The 13,666-nt window shown below is 50.6% G+C and overlaps 1 protein-coding gene across 1 annotated transcript in view; it reads right to left on the reverse strand.

Annotated features, from left to right (window-relative positions):
- The window catches only part of CATSPERG (catsper channel auxiliary subunit gamma), a 43,952-nt gene that overhangs the window by 11,221 nt on the left and 19,065 nt on the right, over positions 1 to 13,666 (reverse strand). Inside the window, exons 15-20 of the mRNA XM_077840249.1 lie at positions 13,110 to 13,228; positions 11,944 to 12,157; positions 11,583 to 11,645; positions 8,336 to 8,519; positions 7,083 to 7,210; positions 5,240 to 5,320 (exon numbers count right to left, since the gene is read on the reverse strand). Coding sequence (XP_077696375.1) covers positions 5,240 to 5,320; positions 7,083 to 7,210; positions 8,336 to 8,519; positions 11,583 to 11,645; positions 11,944 to 12,157; positions 13,110 to 13,228 — 789 coding nt within the window. The remainder of the gene's footprint in view (positions 1 to 5,239; positions 5,321 to 7,082; positions 7,211 to 8,335; positions 8,520 to 11,582; positions 11,646 to 11,943; positions 12,158 to 13,109; positions 13,229 to 13,666) is intronic.

Genomic DNA, 13,666 nt, shown 5'->3' on the forward strand with positions numbered 1-13,666 from the left:
GAGATGTTTGTGACACATGACTGTCTGGGGTGGGACCAGGGGGTCGTTAAAGGACTGGCTGAACACCACCAGATCAACAGAGAAGAACCCCAGTGACTGAATACCTAGCAACCAGGACATCAGGCAGGTCGAACATGTGAACTCAGCAGGGATCTGGAGGAGGACAGTGGCCCAGGGGAGGACAGGAGGCTGGAATAAGAGAGGCGGGTGAGGGGCTCCCCCAGGGACTGACAGACAAAGGGACAGACTGAGAGGATGGTGAGTTGTGGCTTGGCCGGAATGGACTATACAGAATCATAGAAGATTAGGGTTGGAAGAGACCTCAGGAGGTATCTAGTCCAACCTCCTGCTCAAAGCCGGACCAACACAAGCTAAATCATCCCAGCCAGGACTTTGTCAAGCCAGGCCATAAAAAATTCTGCGACTGCGTAGACTGTCGGTCCTTCATCAGTTGAGACTGAGTCAATCACAACACGTCTTCCAATCTTCTCTCACCCTTGCCATCCTTCGCCACGCTTGTCCATATCTCCTTGTTAGGAAATCATCCCACCTCTTTGCAGGCCGACTGCGGGGCTGTTTCTGTTCTCGCGGATACCACTTGGCTATAGCTGTGGTCCATCTGTTGTTCCTGAATCAGGCCACATGTCCCACCCACCGCATTTTGCTGAGCCTGCTTTCAACAACAATGTCTCACGCTCCAGACTGCTGCCTAACTATTTCGTTGGGGATGTGATCACGGGGCGAAATGCCCAAAAATGTTCGTTCCATCGCCTTCTGTGTGACAGACAGTTGATGTTCTTCAATCTTTGTCAGCGACCATGTTTCGCTGCCATATAACATTGCTGGAAGCACGGTCAAGTTAAAAAGATTCACATGAGTTGTTTTACTGATCTTTCCTTGGAGGATGTCCTTGATGTCACTAAATGTGCATCATCCAGCTTTTTTTCTGCACGACAGTTTGCCTTTCTGATCGTGGCACATGTTGACTTCTTGGCCCAAATAAACATATTTATCAACCTCTTGGATCTGCTCTCCTCCAAGAGTGATTTGGGTTCTTGGTAGATCATCTGATCTCATGTATTTCGCTTTCGCCGGTTCATTTTTAATCCGACTTGACTACTTTTCGTGTTCAGTTCTTTAAGCATTCTCTCAAGCTGGGCTGTATTTTCGGCTATCAGCACTATATCATCTGTGAACCTAAGATGGTTTAGCCGCTCGCCGTTGATATTAATCCCGCCTTTCAAGTCTGCTCGTCGAAAAACCAATTCAAGACAGGCTGTGAATAATTTTGGTGAAACTGTATCTCCTTATTTCACACCTTTCTCGATGGGGATTCGGAGGGGAGTATCGAACAGCGATATGTCCATGCTGCAGCCAGAGTTCACTTCCTTTATTAATGTAATATATTTCGCACTGATGCCCTGTTCTGAAAGAGCTTCAAGGATGGCGTTAGTCTTTACGCTGTCGAACACCTTCTCATAGTCCACGAAGGCAATGCACAAAGGGAACTTGTATTCCCTTGAATGCTCTAGTAGTTGGGTTAGAGTGAAAATGTGGTCTATCGTGCTGTAATTCCTTCGAAAGCCGGCCTACTCTCTAGGTTGCTGTTTATCCAGGTTTTGCGACAGTCGATTTGTTACTATTTTAGTAAACAACTTATAGATAAGCAAAAGCAGGCAGATTGGGCGATAGTTCTTTAGATTTTCTCGATCGCCTTTCTTATGCAGCAAGATGGTATTGGACTCTTTCCAACTGAATGGTATCTTCTGGATTTCCAGGTAGTGGTTGAACCTTTGGGCGAGAGTTTTCCGAAGTTCCTGACCTCCCGCCTTAAGCATTTCTGTAGTCAGACTGCCCTTGCCTGGAGCCTTCCCCTCTTTCATTTGGTGGACTGCGTGACAGACTTCGCTGATGAGAACCGGGAGTATGTGTTCATCGGTTTGTTGAAGTGATGGCATTGGAACATCTATACGGGATGCAAACAGCTCGGTATAGAAATCCCTGCAGATTGCCTCCATCTCTGTTCGATCAGTTACTGATTCCCTGTCCCTGTTCTTCAAAGCCGATAATGATGACCTGTACAATGCTAGTTCCCGTTTGCATTTTTTGAGACTCTTACGATCTTCAGCAGCCTTTAGGAGCTTTTTGGTTCGAAATTTCTTGAAGTCTTCCTTCAACCTCATTCGTATGAGCTTGCAGAGAAGGGAGTACTCAAGCCTGTCGCTGACATATCTTTTCATTTTCCTCCTCTTCCCAATCAAGTCTTTGTATTCTCCGAGATTCTTCCGCTAGCTCTTCTTGGTCTTTCATGCTCAGCTGATTTCACACACTGTTTCAGTCTCTTACTGAAGTTCTCATAATCGTCGTCGCAGTTGTCCAGAAGGCTCCTAGAAATGTTTTTCTTCAGGATTGCCTCGTCAAAAGCTACCGGTTGGTGCCTTCTGTTTGCCATACATAGCGCATTTTTCTCCACCTTCACAGTGAACGTGAGTCTGGCTCTCAGGAGGCAATGATCACTACCGATATTGAATGATGGCACTACTGAAATATCCTGCACAATGTGTCGTCTATAAAAACCTCTAAGGAAAGAGATTCCACTACCTCCCTAAGTAACCCATTCCAGTGCTTCACCACCCTCCTAGTGAAACAGTGTTTCCTAATATCCAACCCAGACCTCCCTCACTGCAACTTGAGACCATTGCTCCTTGTTCTGTCATCTGCTACCACTGAGAACAGCCAAGCTCCATCCTCTTTGGAACCCCCCTTCAGGTAGTTGAAGGCTGCTATCAAATCCCCCCTCACTCTTCTCTTCTGCAGACTAAATAACCCCAGTTCCCTCAGCCTCTCCGCATAAGTCATGTGCCCCAGCCCCCTAACCATTTTCCTTGCCCTCCGCTGGACTCTCTCCAATTTGTCCACATCCTTTCTGTAGTGGGAAGCCCAAAACTGGACGCAATACTCCAGGTGTGGCCTCACCAGTGCCGAACAGAGGGGAATAATCACTTCCCTCGATCTGCTGGCAATGCTCCTACTAATGCAGCCCACTATGCCATTAGCCTTCTTGGCTATAAGGGCACACTTCTGACTCATATCCAGCTTCTCATCCACTGTAATCCCCAGGTCCTTTACTGCAGAACTGCTGCTTAGCCAGTTGGCCCCCAGCCTGTAGCAGTGCATCTGAAACTTTGCTTCTCTGGAACCTAAGGACTTAACGGTGCTGGGTTCCAGGTGGCTAATGAACCCGGCTCTGCTTGGAACGGGCTGCCTGGCATCACTGTGAGCACCTGCTGAGGTGCACAGGTCCCTGCAGAGCACACGAGTCTCTGACCAGGAGTCTCTCAGTTGGACTTGCCGGCAGACCTCCTGGGGTGAGGCAGGAGCCCAGACGCTGTGTGGCCTACGCTGAAGGCAGAATGGGAAACTTTGGGGGTCTGGCCCACTCATGGGAGTCCTCTAAGGGACTGTTTAAAAGCTGGGGCACAGCACAGAGCCTGTGAAGCCATGATGCAGGCCTAGCTGGATCCTAGAAGGCGGCATGGCCTAGTGGAAAGAGCACTGGGCTGGCACCAGGAACTCTGGAACCTTGGGAGAAGTTTGAAAATGAACAGGATTGCACCATCGTCAATTTCTCCTTCTGCTGGAAACAAGCCACAAGCCCCCAGATTTTGGCTAACGGCTCAGGGCAGAAGGGGCACCAATGTCATGTCTCCATGTCTAAGTATCGAGGGCTAGGTTCTTATGTCACTTACACCAGTATCATCCATGGAAGTCAGTGGATTTACTCTGGATCAACAGCACTGGGAGAGCATTAATGAAGCCCTGTGGCAGTGGGGGTTCTGAGGGCAGCGTAAATCCGGAGCAATTCCAGTGACATCCGGCTCAATCTGGTGTCAGATCATAATCAGACCCCTTCGTGTGGAGAGCCAGCGAACCAGTGTAAACCTATGTTATATAGCCGGATCTCACACAGATGATCTAAGGGTGAATTGCTCCTATACCAGGGCTGTCTCTCTGTTTCCCCTTGAATCCCATTGTCTGTATCATAAGAATGGCCATACTGGGTCAGACCAAAGGTCCATCAAGCCCAGTATCCTGTCCTCTGACAGTGGCCAATGGCAGGTGCCCCAGAGGGAATGAACATATAGGTTATCATCAAGTGACCCATGCCCTGTCACCCAAACCCAGCTTCTGGCAAGCAGAGGCCAGGGACACTATTCCTGCCAATCCAGGCTAATAGCCATTGATGGACCTATATTTCATGAATCTATCTAGCTCCCTTTTGAACCCCGTTATAGTACTGGCCTTCACAACACCTACTGGCAAGGAGTTCCACAGGTTGACAATGTGTTGCATGTGTGAGGCTGGTGTGAGGCTATCTTGTGGACTTCCTCCGATGCTGGATCAAACCAGAACCCTCAGGGAGGAACTTGTTTCAGTGTGAGACCTGGGTTCTATCTGATCTCCAGACGAGGTGGTGAGGCAATCTCTGTCACTCGGCCTAATTTAACAAGCTAGTTAGGGAGGGACTTTGAATGGCCTCCTCTTATAGATTTGTCAGAAGCTTCTCTTTCCAGGCACAGGGAGTTGTCAGCATGTTTGCTTTGAATCAGAGGGCCAGATCCTTGGGCTGGGCCATGCAGCGTGCACAGCAGGGTGTGAGGAACAGGCAGGGAAGTCCTCTCCTCTGTCCTTCTGCTCTCCCCAATTCTACCACCAGCTGGCGCTCTGAGGCAGCTCTAGATTACGCTGGCTGCCCTCTGGTGCCCACAGCTCTGGCTCTCAGGCCTGACAGCTGAGAGCTCCCCTTCTGGGGGGCTCTCAGCGGCCGATATACAGCATCTGGCCCGATGTATCTTGCACTAACATACAGCACTGTCTTTATCTGGAGCTACTGGGCCAGGCCCCCAGCTGGTGTAAATCAATGCAGCTCCATTGCATACCCCCTAGCCGAAACAGTTTTGAGAACATCAATCCAGCTCGGAAATAATCCCATCTGCAGTGATCCACTGCTGTCTGGCCTGTGAGCTGATGTGTCTCTCCCAGCCCCCACTCCCGCACAACAAGAAAAAACTCTCCTAGATGTCTTGTTAACCCCTTTGGCAGATTTTCCCAGCACGGCATCCGTTACCACCCAGGGACATGCCTAATGAAACTAGTTGTGCCAAGGAGTTAATAACATGGTGGCTCTGTCCTTGCTCCCGATTACCTTGCTGGGCAACAGGCCAGCCTTTTAGCCTACCTTTAAAGCCATTGAACTCCTCAGAAGGTTTGTCCCACTCAGCTCTTGTTTCGCATACAGTCCGGTGTCACTGATGGTCACCTGACGGGGAGAATTTGTAGGGTGCTGGTCAGGCTCTGTAACTGATGAAGAAAGGGCCTGATCCAACTCTCTTTGGGCACTGGGAGACAGATTAGACTCCTGAATAAAGGTCGTGGGTTTATCAACATTTGGGGCCTTGCTTCTCTTGAAGCATAAAGGGGCCTTCAAGTGAGCAGGAACAATCTGAGAATCACCCCCCATGCAGGGCACCTTTACTGGCCGGCACAGAGCTGATATTTGGGGTCTGCACACTCCCTGCTCCCAGCCCCCAGTGTAGGGAACAGATTGGAGGCATGGATGGAGGGTACAGTTGGCACCTGTCCGGGTTCTCCCAGGATTGGCCCTTTTTTTGAGGTAGCTGTCCCAGATGAAAGGGTTTGGATGTCCTGGAGTTTTGTTTCTCAGGAGTGGCAACTCCTGTTCCCCAAGGCCAATAGGGGGCAGATTGGAATGTGGTCAGAGCACACTGTGCTGTGGCTATTCCCTGCCCCCCCCGGGCTCACGGGGGGTGGATCAGGGCTGTGACTGGAGCGCACTGTGCTGTGACTACCCCTGCTCCATAGGAGACAAAGCAGCCCTGAGGATGGGGCCCAGTGGAAGCATTTCGGCATTCCTCTGTCGTGGACTGACCCAGGACTAATGTGCAAGGGGGTGCCTAGGCCTGGAAGAGCAGGGCTGGCTTCAGGTGAAGACTGAAGGACACTGGCAGAGCTCGGGGACTGTTTGCCTCAATGAGAACTGGATGGGAACAGGAATTTCAAGTTCACAGGAAGCTCCACAATTTCAACCTTTTTGCCATTCCTGAATGAAACCAAAAAAATTCAAAATTTCATTTTGATCTTAATGTTTCATTCCCATCAAATCAAAACGGTTCATTCCAATTTTGACATTTTATAATCTTTTTATTTAAATGAGGGTTTTTTAAACCGAAAGAATGAATTCCATTTTGATACGCCGCAAAACCCCAAAACTATGGAAATATTCGGTTCTGAAAATGTCGCAACAGGACGCTGAGATATTATTAAAATGCTTCATTTTGGCTGTCTCAAAATGAAAGGTTGTGGAAATTGATGCGTGTTTTGATTTGGAGGGAAACGGCATTTTTCATCAAATAACGGTTTTGCTGAAAAGTTTGCAGCCAGAGTAAGTGTGTGTGCAGCCCAGGGCTTGATTGCACGCTCTATAAATCCTTATGTGGGGAAGAAATTTCTGATGGCAGATGACTCTTTAATCTAGCAGAAGATGCCCAAGCTAGGGCCAGCATCTGGATACTAAAGTTTGCCAAAATCAGACTAGAAATAAGATGTGAATTTTCAACAGGGTAATCAACTGTTAGAACAACTTCCCCAGGATGTGGTGGATTCTCCATCACTGATGTTTTTAAATCAAGAATATCTTTTTAAATGCCTGTCTATATCTCAAACAGAAGTTATGGCCTTGCCTTGTTGCATTAATTACTGGGGGCGGGAGGTGTCTCTGGCTTGTGTTACACCGGAGGTCAGACCAGATGATCACAGTGGTACTTTCTGGCCTTTAAAATCTAGGCCTAGGACTGGCACAGTAGGATCTGCTACAGGTCAGGATGGAGGTGGTTTGAAGGGCTGCTTGCAATACACTTGAATGTTGCCAGTGATACCTACCCGAGTAGGTGAATCCATCCCAAAATTGAAAGACAGCTGGTGGGGAAATGCATGGAAACAGCTGCAAAACCAGAACCCTGGCACTATGGATCCTTCTAAAGTAGCCGGCCCCGTGTACTCACCGTATACAGTATGGAGCCCCAGCCGATCAGATAGTGCCGGTGGAGGTGTGAAACCACAAACTTCGGATGCGCTAAGACAATGGTGAGCCACACAAAATCAAGGGAGTTCTCTTCCAGCATTTCCCGCCCTGCAGGACGAGAGAAAAGCCTTGAATCACGCTAGCCATAAACAGATCCATTGGCAATCGGCTGCATTTGCACAGTGTCCTTTGACCTATAATGCAGTCACTGACACAGTTAAGAGAAGCTCCTCTGGGTAGATACGCATCAGCAATCTTCAAAGGCAAGGGCAGTGGGTGGCTTCCTACTACAGGAACCCTTTTGCTTGAAGGTTACAGGTTCAAATCTCACCCAGGTGGGTAGTGACAGAATCTTGTCACAAGCTATCCACTACCCTAAGTTGGAGGTTTACTGTCCCTATCACAGCAATGACCACTTTGATTGGCACTAACTGGCCTCAACAGGGCGAGGATCAAACAGGCCAAAGATTTAATGCTCCTCTCCCGCTCAAGGTGGATCTCTCCAGGTCAAAGCAGATCTCCTTATAGAGGTCAATACGCTGCTGCCCAAACCGGACATGTGGGCTGAGAAAAGGCAACAGCCCCAACATCCTGCTCTCTTCACTAGACCTCACTTCCATCCTACAGTTGGGAATAAAACAGGGGACTTGTAACTCCCAGTCCCCCCTGCTCTAACCTACTAGATCCACTCCCCTCCCAGGGTTGGGAACAGAACCCAGAAGTCCTGTTACCCAGTCCCTTCTGCTCTAATCACTAGACACCACTCCCCTGCTAAGACTAGAACCTAGGAGTTCTGACCCCATGGCTTTCCCAGAGCTGGGAACAGAACTCAGGAGACCAGTTTCCCAGCTCCCCTGCTCTAACCACTAGACACCACTCCACTCCCAGAGCTGGGAATAGAAACCCCTCTTAAGGGAGAAAGTTTTGCCTAGTGGATAGAAGGCAGGACTGAGACTCAGGAGACCTGGGCTCTATGAGGTAACCTTGAACGAGTCCATTCCCCTCTCTGTGCCTTGGTTTCCCCATCTGAAATATGGGGATAATGTTACCGCCCTCCTTTGTGAAGCACTTTGAGGTGTACAGATGAAAAGCGCTAGGTATTATTATTATTATTGATGGCCAGTCCCTCTGCTCTAACTCAGGAGAAGCCGGCTCCTCTGATCTCCTGCAAATTCATCTAGCCGTTAAAATCCAGTTATTTTCACATCGTTTCCCAAGACCCCCTGCTCTTACTGCTTTCTCTCGTCAACCTGACGCTCAGGAACACCGAGAAAGAATAGACGTTATTTTTGTCCAGGTAAATCTTGCTGGGCAGCTCGTTATTGGGCTGCAGGTCATAGATCTTCAAGTAGCTCTCCATGTTGACGTAGACACCTCCGGAGGAGTTGCCGTTGCTTGCTACGTAAAAGAAATACTCCTGAAAAAAGAGAGGCGGATTTAATCTCTACCAAGCCTAATCTATTAATATGCATTAAGCACACACTATCAGTATAACATTATATGTATATTTCGAGCAGTGACATGGCCTAATTTGGCCTATGTCTTTCTATAATCCTGTTCATGGACGCTCCCGGAACACCTTGCGTTAGCTGAATTAAGCTTCAGTGTAGGCAGATAGGAAAACGGCTGGGAACAGGACACATGGGCGTTGGTTACTTGAAATGTGTGTTAACTGCTTATGCTAAACCAGAGGTGGGCAAACTACAGCCTGTGGGAATGTCCTGCCCAGCCCTTGAGCTCCTGGCCTGGGAAGCTCGCCCCCGGCCCCTCCTCCACTGTTTCCCCTCCCCTGCAGCCACGCCACCACGTGGGCAGTGGGGCTGCGAGCTCCTGCCGCTCTGAGCGGCTTGGTAAGGGGGCAGCGGCACGCATGGGGCAGTGACGGGGTTGGGTAGGGGTCCCGGGGGGCAGTCAGGGGACAAGGAGCAGGGGGCGGTTGGATGGGGCAGAGGTTCTGGGGCTGTCAGGGAACGGGGGGGGGGGGGGGGGGGTTGGATAGGGCATGGGAGTCCCGGGGGACCTGTCAGGGGGCTGGGGTGTGGATAGGGGTCAGGGCAGTCAGGGGACAGGGAGCGGGGGGGGGTTGGGATCCTTGGGGGCGGTTCGCAGTGGGGGGGTCCCAGGAGGGGGCAATCAGGGAACAAGGAGCAGGGGGGATTGGATGGGTCGAGGGTTCTGAGGGGGACAGTCAGTGGGTGGGAAATGGGAGGGGGCAAATAGGGGGCGGAGGCCAGGCTGTTTGGGGGGGGGCACAACCTTCCCTACCCAGCCCTCCATACAATTTCGCACCCCGATGTGGCCCTCGGGCCAAAAAGTTTGCCCACCCCCGTGCTAAACAATCCATTCCGCTGTGTGTTTAGCTGTGACGCAGAGTCTGTTTCCCAGCCCTGCAGAAGAGCTCTGGATGAGCTCAAAAGTGTGTCTCTCTCACCGACAGGAGTCCGTCCAATAAACAATATCACCTCCCCCACCTTGTGTCTCTCTTCCCATAGTAACAGGCAGGGAGTTATTTGCACACACCCAGCCACGGCATGTCCCAAAGGAAAAGGACACGACATATGATTGCGTTACCCTGGTACAAGGTGAGGAAGTGCCATCACGCCCCTTGGTACCTGAAATGCATGTGTTCAGAACAAAGAAAGAAGCTGCGAGCCCGGTGCGCCCTGCCCCACAGCAGAAGCCCGGAGTCCCGAATGGGGGGGACATGGGATATGGGCAAAGCGGTGGACTTGATATATCTTGACTTTAGCAAAGCTTTTGATACGGTCTCCCACAGTATTCTTGCCAGCAAGTTCAAGAAGTATGGATTGGATGAATGGACTATAAGGTGGATAGAAAGCTGGCTAGATTGACGAGCTCAACAGGTAGTGATCAACAGCTCGATGTCTAGTTGGCAGCCGGTATTAAGTGGAGTGCCCCAAGGGTCGGTCCTGCGGCCGGTTTTTTTCAACATCTTTGTCAATTATCTGGACGATGGGATGGATTGCACCCTCAGCAAGTTCGCAGATGACACTAAGCTGGCAGGAGAGGTAGATATGCTGGAGGGTAGGGATAGGGTCCAGAGTGACCTAGACAAATTGGAGGATTGGGCCAAAAGAAATCTGATGAGGTTCAAGAAGGACAAGTGCAGAGTCCTGCACTTAGGAAGGAAGAATGCCATGCACCGCTAGAGGCTGGGGACCGCCTGGCTAAGCAGCAGTTCTTAGCCAAGATGGTGAGGGATGCAATCACATGCTCTGGGTGTCCCTAAACCTCCAGCTGCCAGAAGCTGGGGATGGATGACAGGGGATGGATCATTCGATTATTGCCCTGTTCTGTTCATTCCCTTTGAAGCATCTGGCACTGGCCACTGTCAGAAGACAAAAAGAAAAGGAGTACTTGTGGCACCTTAGAGACTAACCAATTTATTTGAGCATGAGCTTTCGTGAGCTACAGCTCACTTCATCTGATGAAGTGAGCTGTAGCTCACGAAAGCTCATGCTCAAATAAATTGGTTAGTCTCTAAGGTGCCACAAGTACTCCTTTTCTTTTTGTGAATACAGACTAACACGGCTGTTACTCTGAAACCTGTCAGAAGACAGGATACTGGGTTAGATGGACCATTGGTCTGACCCAGTATGGCCGTTCTTCTGAAGGCTGGCCAGGTATACCAGTGATCAAGACACTCCACACCTCCCTCCCCTGGGCCCAGACCTGGTGGAGGGGGAGGTCCCAGGTCCCCCTACCTTCCCCACCCTGTCTATCCAGGGAACAGACTGTCAGTTGGTCCGCTGGCCCTCAGACAAGCCCAGCTCCAGGACGTTGAGGCTGGAAAGACTGTTGAGCCACGGCTTGCCCATTAGCCCTGCTGGCCTCCAAGTGAAACCTGCTACAGGCTCAGCAGTGTGAGGGGGCTTCCTGGCAGCCTTTCTGCTGGGCCCAACCTTCAGCTTGCCCCGAGTCACACAGCTGAAGCTACTGGCTCCTCCTCCCACCTCCAGAGCTCCTCAGGTCCAACAAGACCCAGAGCCTGCTCGGTGCAACTGCAAACCCTGCAGCCACAGGGAGCTCTGAGATCAAGGGCCGCAGCAGAGCCGTGAGGCAGGGACCGCATGGGAAATTCCTTCCTGTCACCAGATATATAATGCTGATTTATTCCCTAGGGAAGATTATAATCTTACAGACTTATTCCAACCCATGGCTACTACAGGCCCAAGTCTGCCACCTTCTGACTTTCAGGGCTCACTACCACAGGCAAGAAAAGTTCTTATTCATTACAACTGTTTTTGAAACATGGCCAATCTACCTTCTCTGTCCCACCTTTGGGGAGGAATTTATGAAGATGGGATGGAGGTACCCAAACTAAAATCTATCCAGGCTCTCAGAGTTTACAAATCTGTTTAGAAAAGAATACAACACAATTTAGAAGAGGAACCAAGCCCCTTAATTTGATCTGTTGGGTTTTTTTTGTCAAAAAGGAAAGTTCAGAATCTTTTCTTACTGCATATTTCTTTCTGTTCTTCCACCAGCGCCAAGTTGGGTCATGGACTGGGTCAGCATAAGGCTAAAAGAAAATCAAGGGCGTGCTAAATTACACGTCATCTGAAAACGCAGTATTTTCTCATCTGAAAATTACGTGTCCCTGTTGTGGATTATCCGCATCTTTCTTGGATAGTCCCTGTTACTTGCGGGAAAGTCCACATCCCTGAGCAAGGCAGTTATACAACCTCCTTCCCGGGGTAAACAGCACTAGTTCTGCCCCAATCTCAGAACTTCCAACCTTCCTACCTAGCGCTGTCAAGACAAGGAACTTTCCTCCCAGCCCATCACCGGAACGCAGCTGAGGGCTGACAAGAACTCACCCTGCTATAGTCTGCATGCAGCCAGAGCAGCTGGAAGATCAGTCCCTGGTATACAGCCAGAGACACGTTGTTGTGGAAGCCTGTGCTGTCCATGACATCCGGCGGTTCGGAGCAATAGTGCTCTGTCCGGGTGAAGCGCTGAGGGGCTGGGAGGTCCACGAGGTGCATGACCGAGAAGGAGCAGGGATGGATGAACCTGATGTACTGAGCATTGCTGAGGGATAAACGGGGAGACAGGAACAGAGTGTAGGTTGGCACCAAAATGCAGTGGTTCTTCACAAGGGTGGCGGTGCTCTGGCATGTTGCAGTGGACTGGGCGGTGGGGTGGAGCCTGTGTGCTGGATGGAATCAGAATCTTTCAGCTGTGTGTCATGCGTCCTATACTGCTAATAGCTAAGGGGAGTTGCAGGATCAAGGCTAAACACAGAACAAGCCTTGAGGCTGACTTGGAAATTTTGAGGTGGCGCTGCACCCATGATCTGGCCTGATGTGTACAGCTTCAGGGCCCAATCCTGCCCGGATCTGAGCATTCTGAGCTCCTCGGGACCACTCCCAGGTGCTGAGCACAAGGCAGGATCAGGCCCCTAGGATCTCAATCCAAGGGACACAGTGCTGCCTAGCAGGTAGAGCACTGGATCTGGACTTGGGAGCACAGGTGCCAACTTTCTCATGTGCCGGAGGGTGCTCGACCCCTGGCTTTGCCCCAGACCCTGCCCCCACAGCATCCCTTCCTCCAAGGCCCTGCCCCCACCCCCCTCTTCCCGCTCCCGTCCCGCCCTGCCTCTTCCCGTCCGTCCCGTTCCGCCCCCTTCCCCCAGCGCACCACGCCCTCGCTCCTTCCCCACCCTCCCCAAGCCTCCTGCACGCCACGAAACAGCTGATGGCAGCAGATGGTAGGTGCGGGGAGAGAGAGGGAGGCACTGATCGGCGGGGCCTGCCAGTGCGCGGCAGACACCATTTTCCCCCATGAGTGTTCCAGCCCCGGAGCACCCACGGAGTTGGCGCCTATGCTTGGCAGATTTGGTTTCTATTCCCGGATCTGCCGCTGCTTTGCTCGGTGACCGCGGGCTAGTCCCATCCCTGCTCTGTGCCTCAGTTCCCTCCTCTGTAAAACAGGGTAAGGAGAGTGCTCTCCTTTGTAAAGCCCGTCTTTTGCCACTACTCACTGGAAATACACCGAACGGTACTGATTGACGATGAGGAGCTGGTACGACAGTATGTAATGGAGAGGGAAGTTCCTCTTGATCAGCTTTCCCTCCCCTTGTCCATCCATTATGTAAACCAGCTGAAAGGAGAGGCAAGAGCAGAAAACACCGGGGACAGGTGGAGTTCAACCCCCGCTATTCAGGAGAAGAGGAAAGAAGCCATTGCCAGCTGGCAGCTGAAACTAACACCCATGTGTTGCCTCTTGTTTTCTGTCTTTTTGTCCTGGTCCTTGCCTGTGACTGGGAGCCTTGGGGCTACGCAATACAAATAAATAAATAAACAGTAGCACCCATGGAAAAGCTGAAGAGAAACTGAATCATGTAGCTCAGGAGTAGGCAACCTATGGCATGTTGCCAAAGGCAGCAAGCGAGCTGATTTCCAGGGCACTCACACTGCCTGGGTCCTGGCCACCGGTCTGGGGGGCTCTGCCTTTTAATTTAATTTTAAATGAAGCTTCTTAAACATTTTAAAAACTTTATTTACTTTACATACAATAGTTTAGTTATATATTATAGAC

Source organism: Eretmochelys imbricata, chromosome 23, assembly GCF_965152235.1.
Source record: "Eretmochelys imbricata isolate rEreImb1 chromosome 23, rEreImb1.hap1, whole genome shotgun sequence".
Taxonomy (NCBI): Eukaryota; Metazoa; Chordata; order Testudines; family Cheloniidae; genus Eretmochelys; species Eretmochelys imbricata.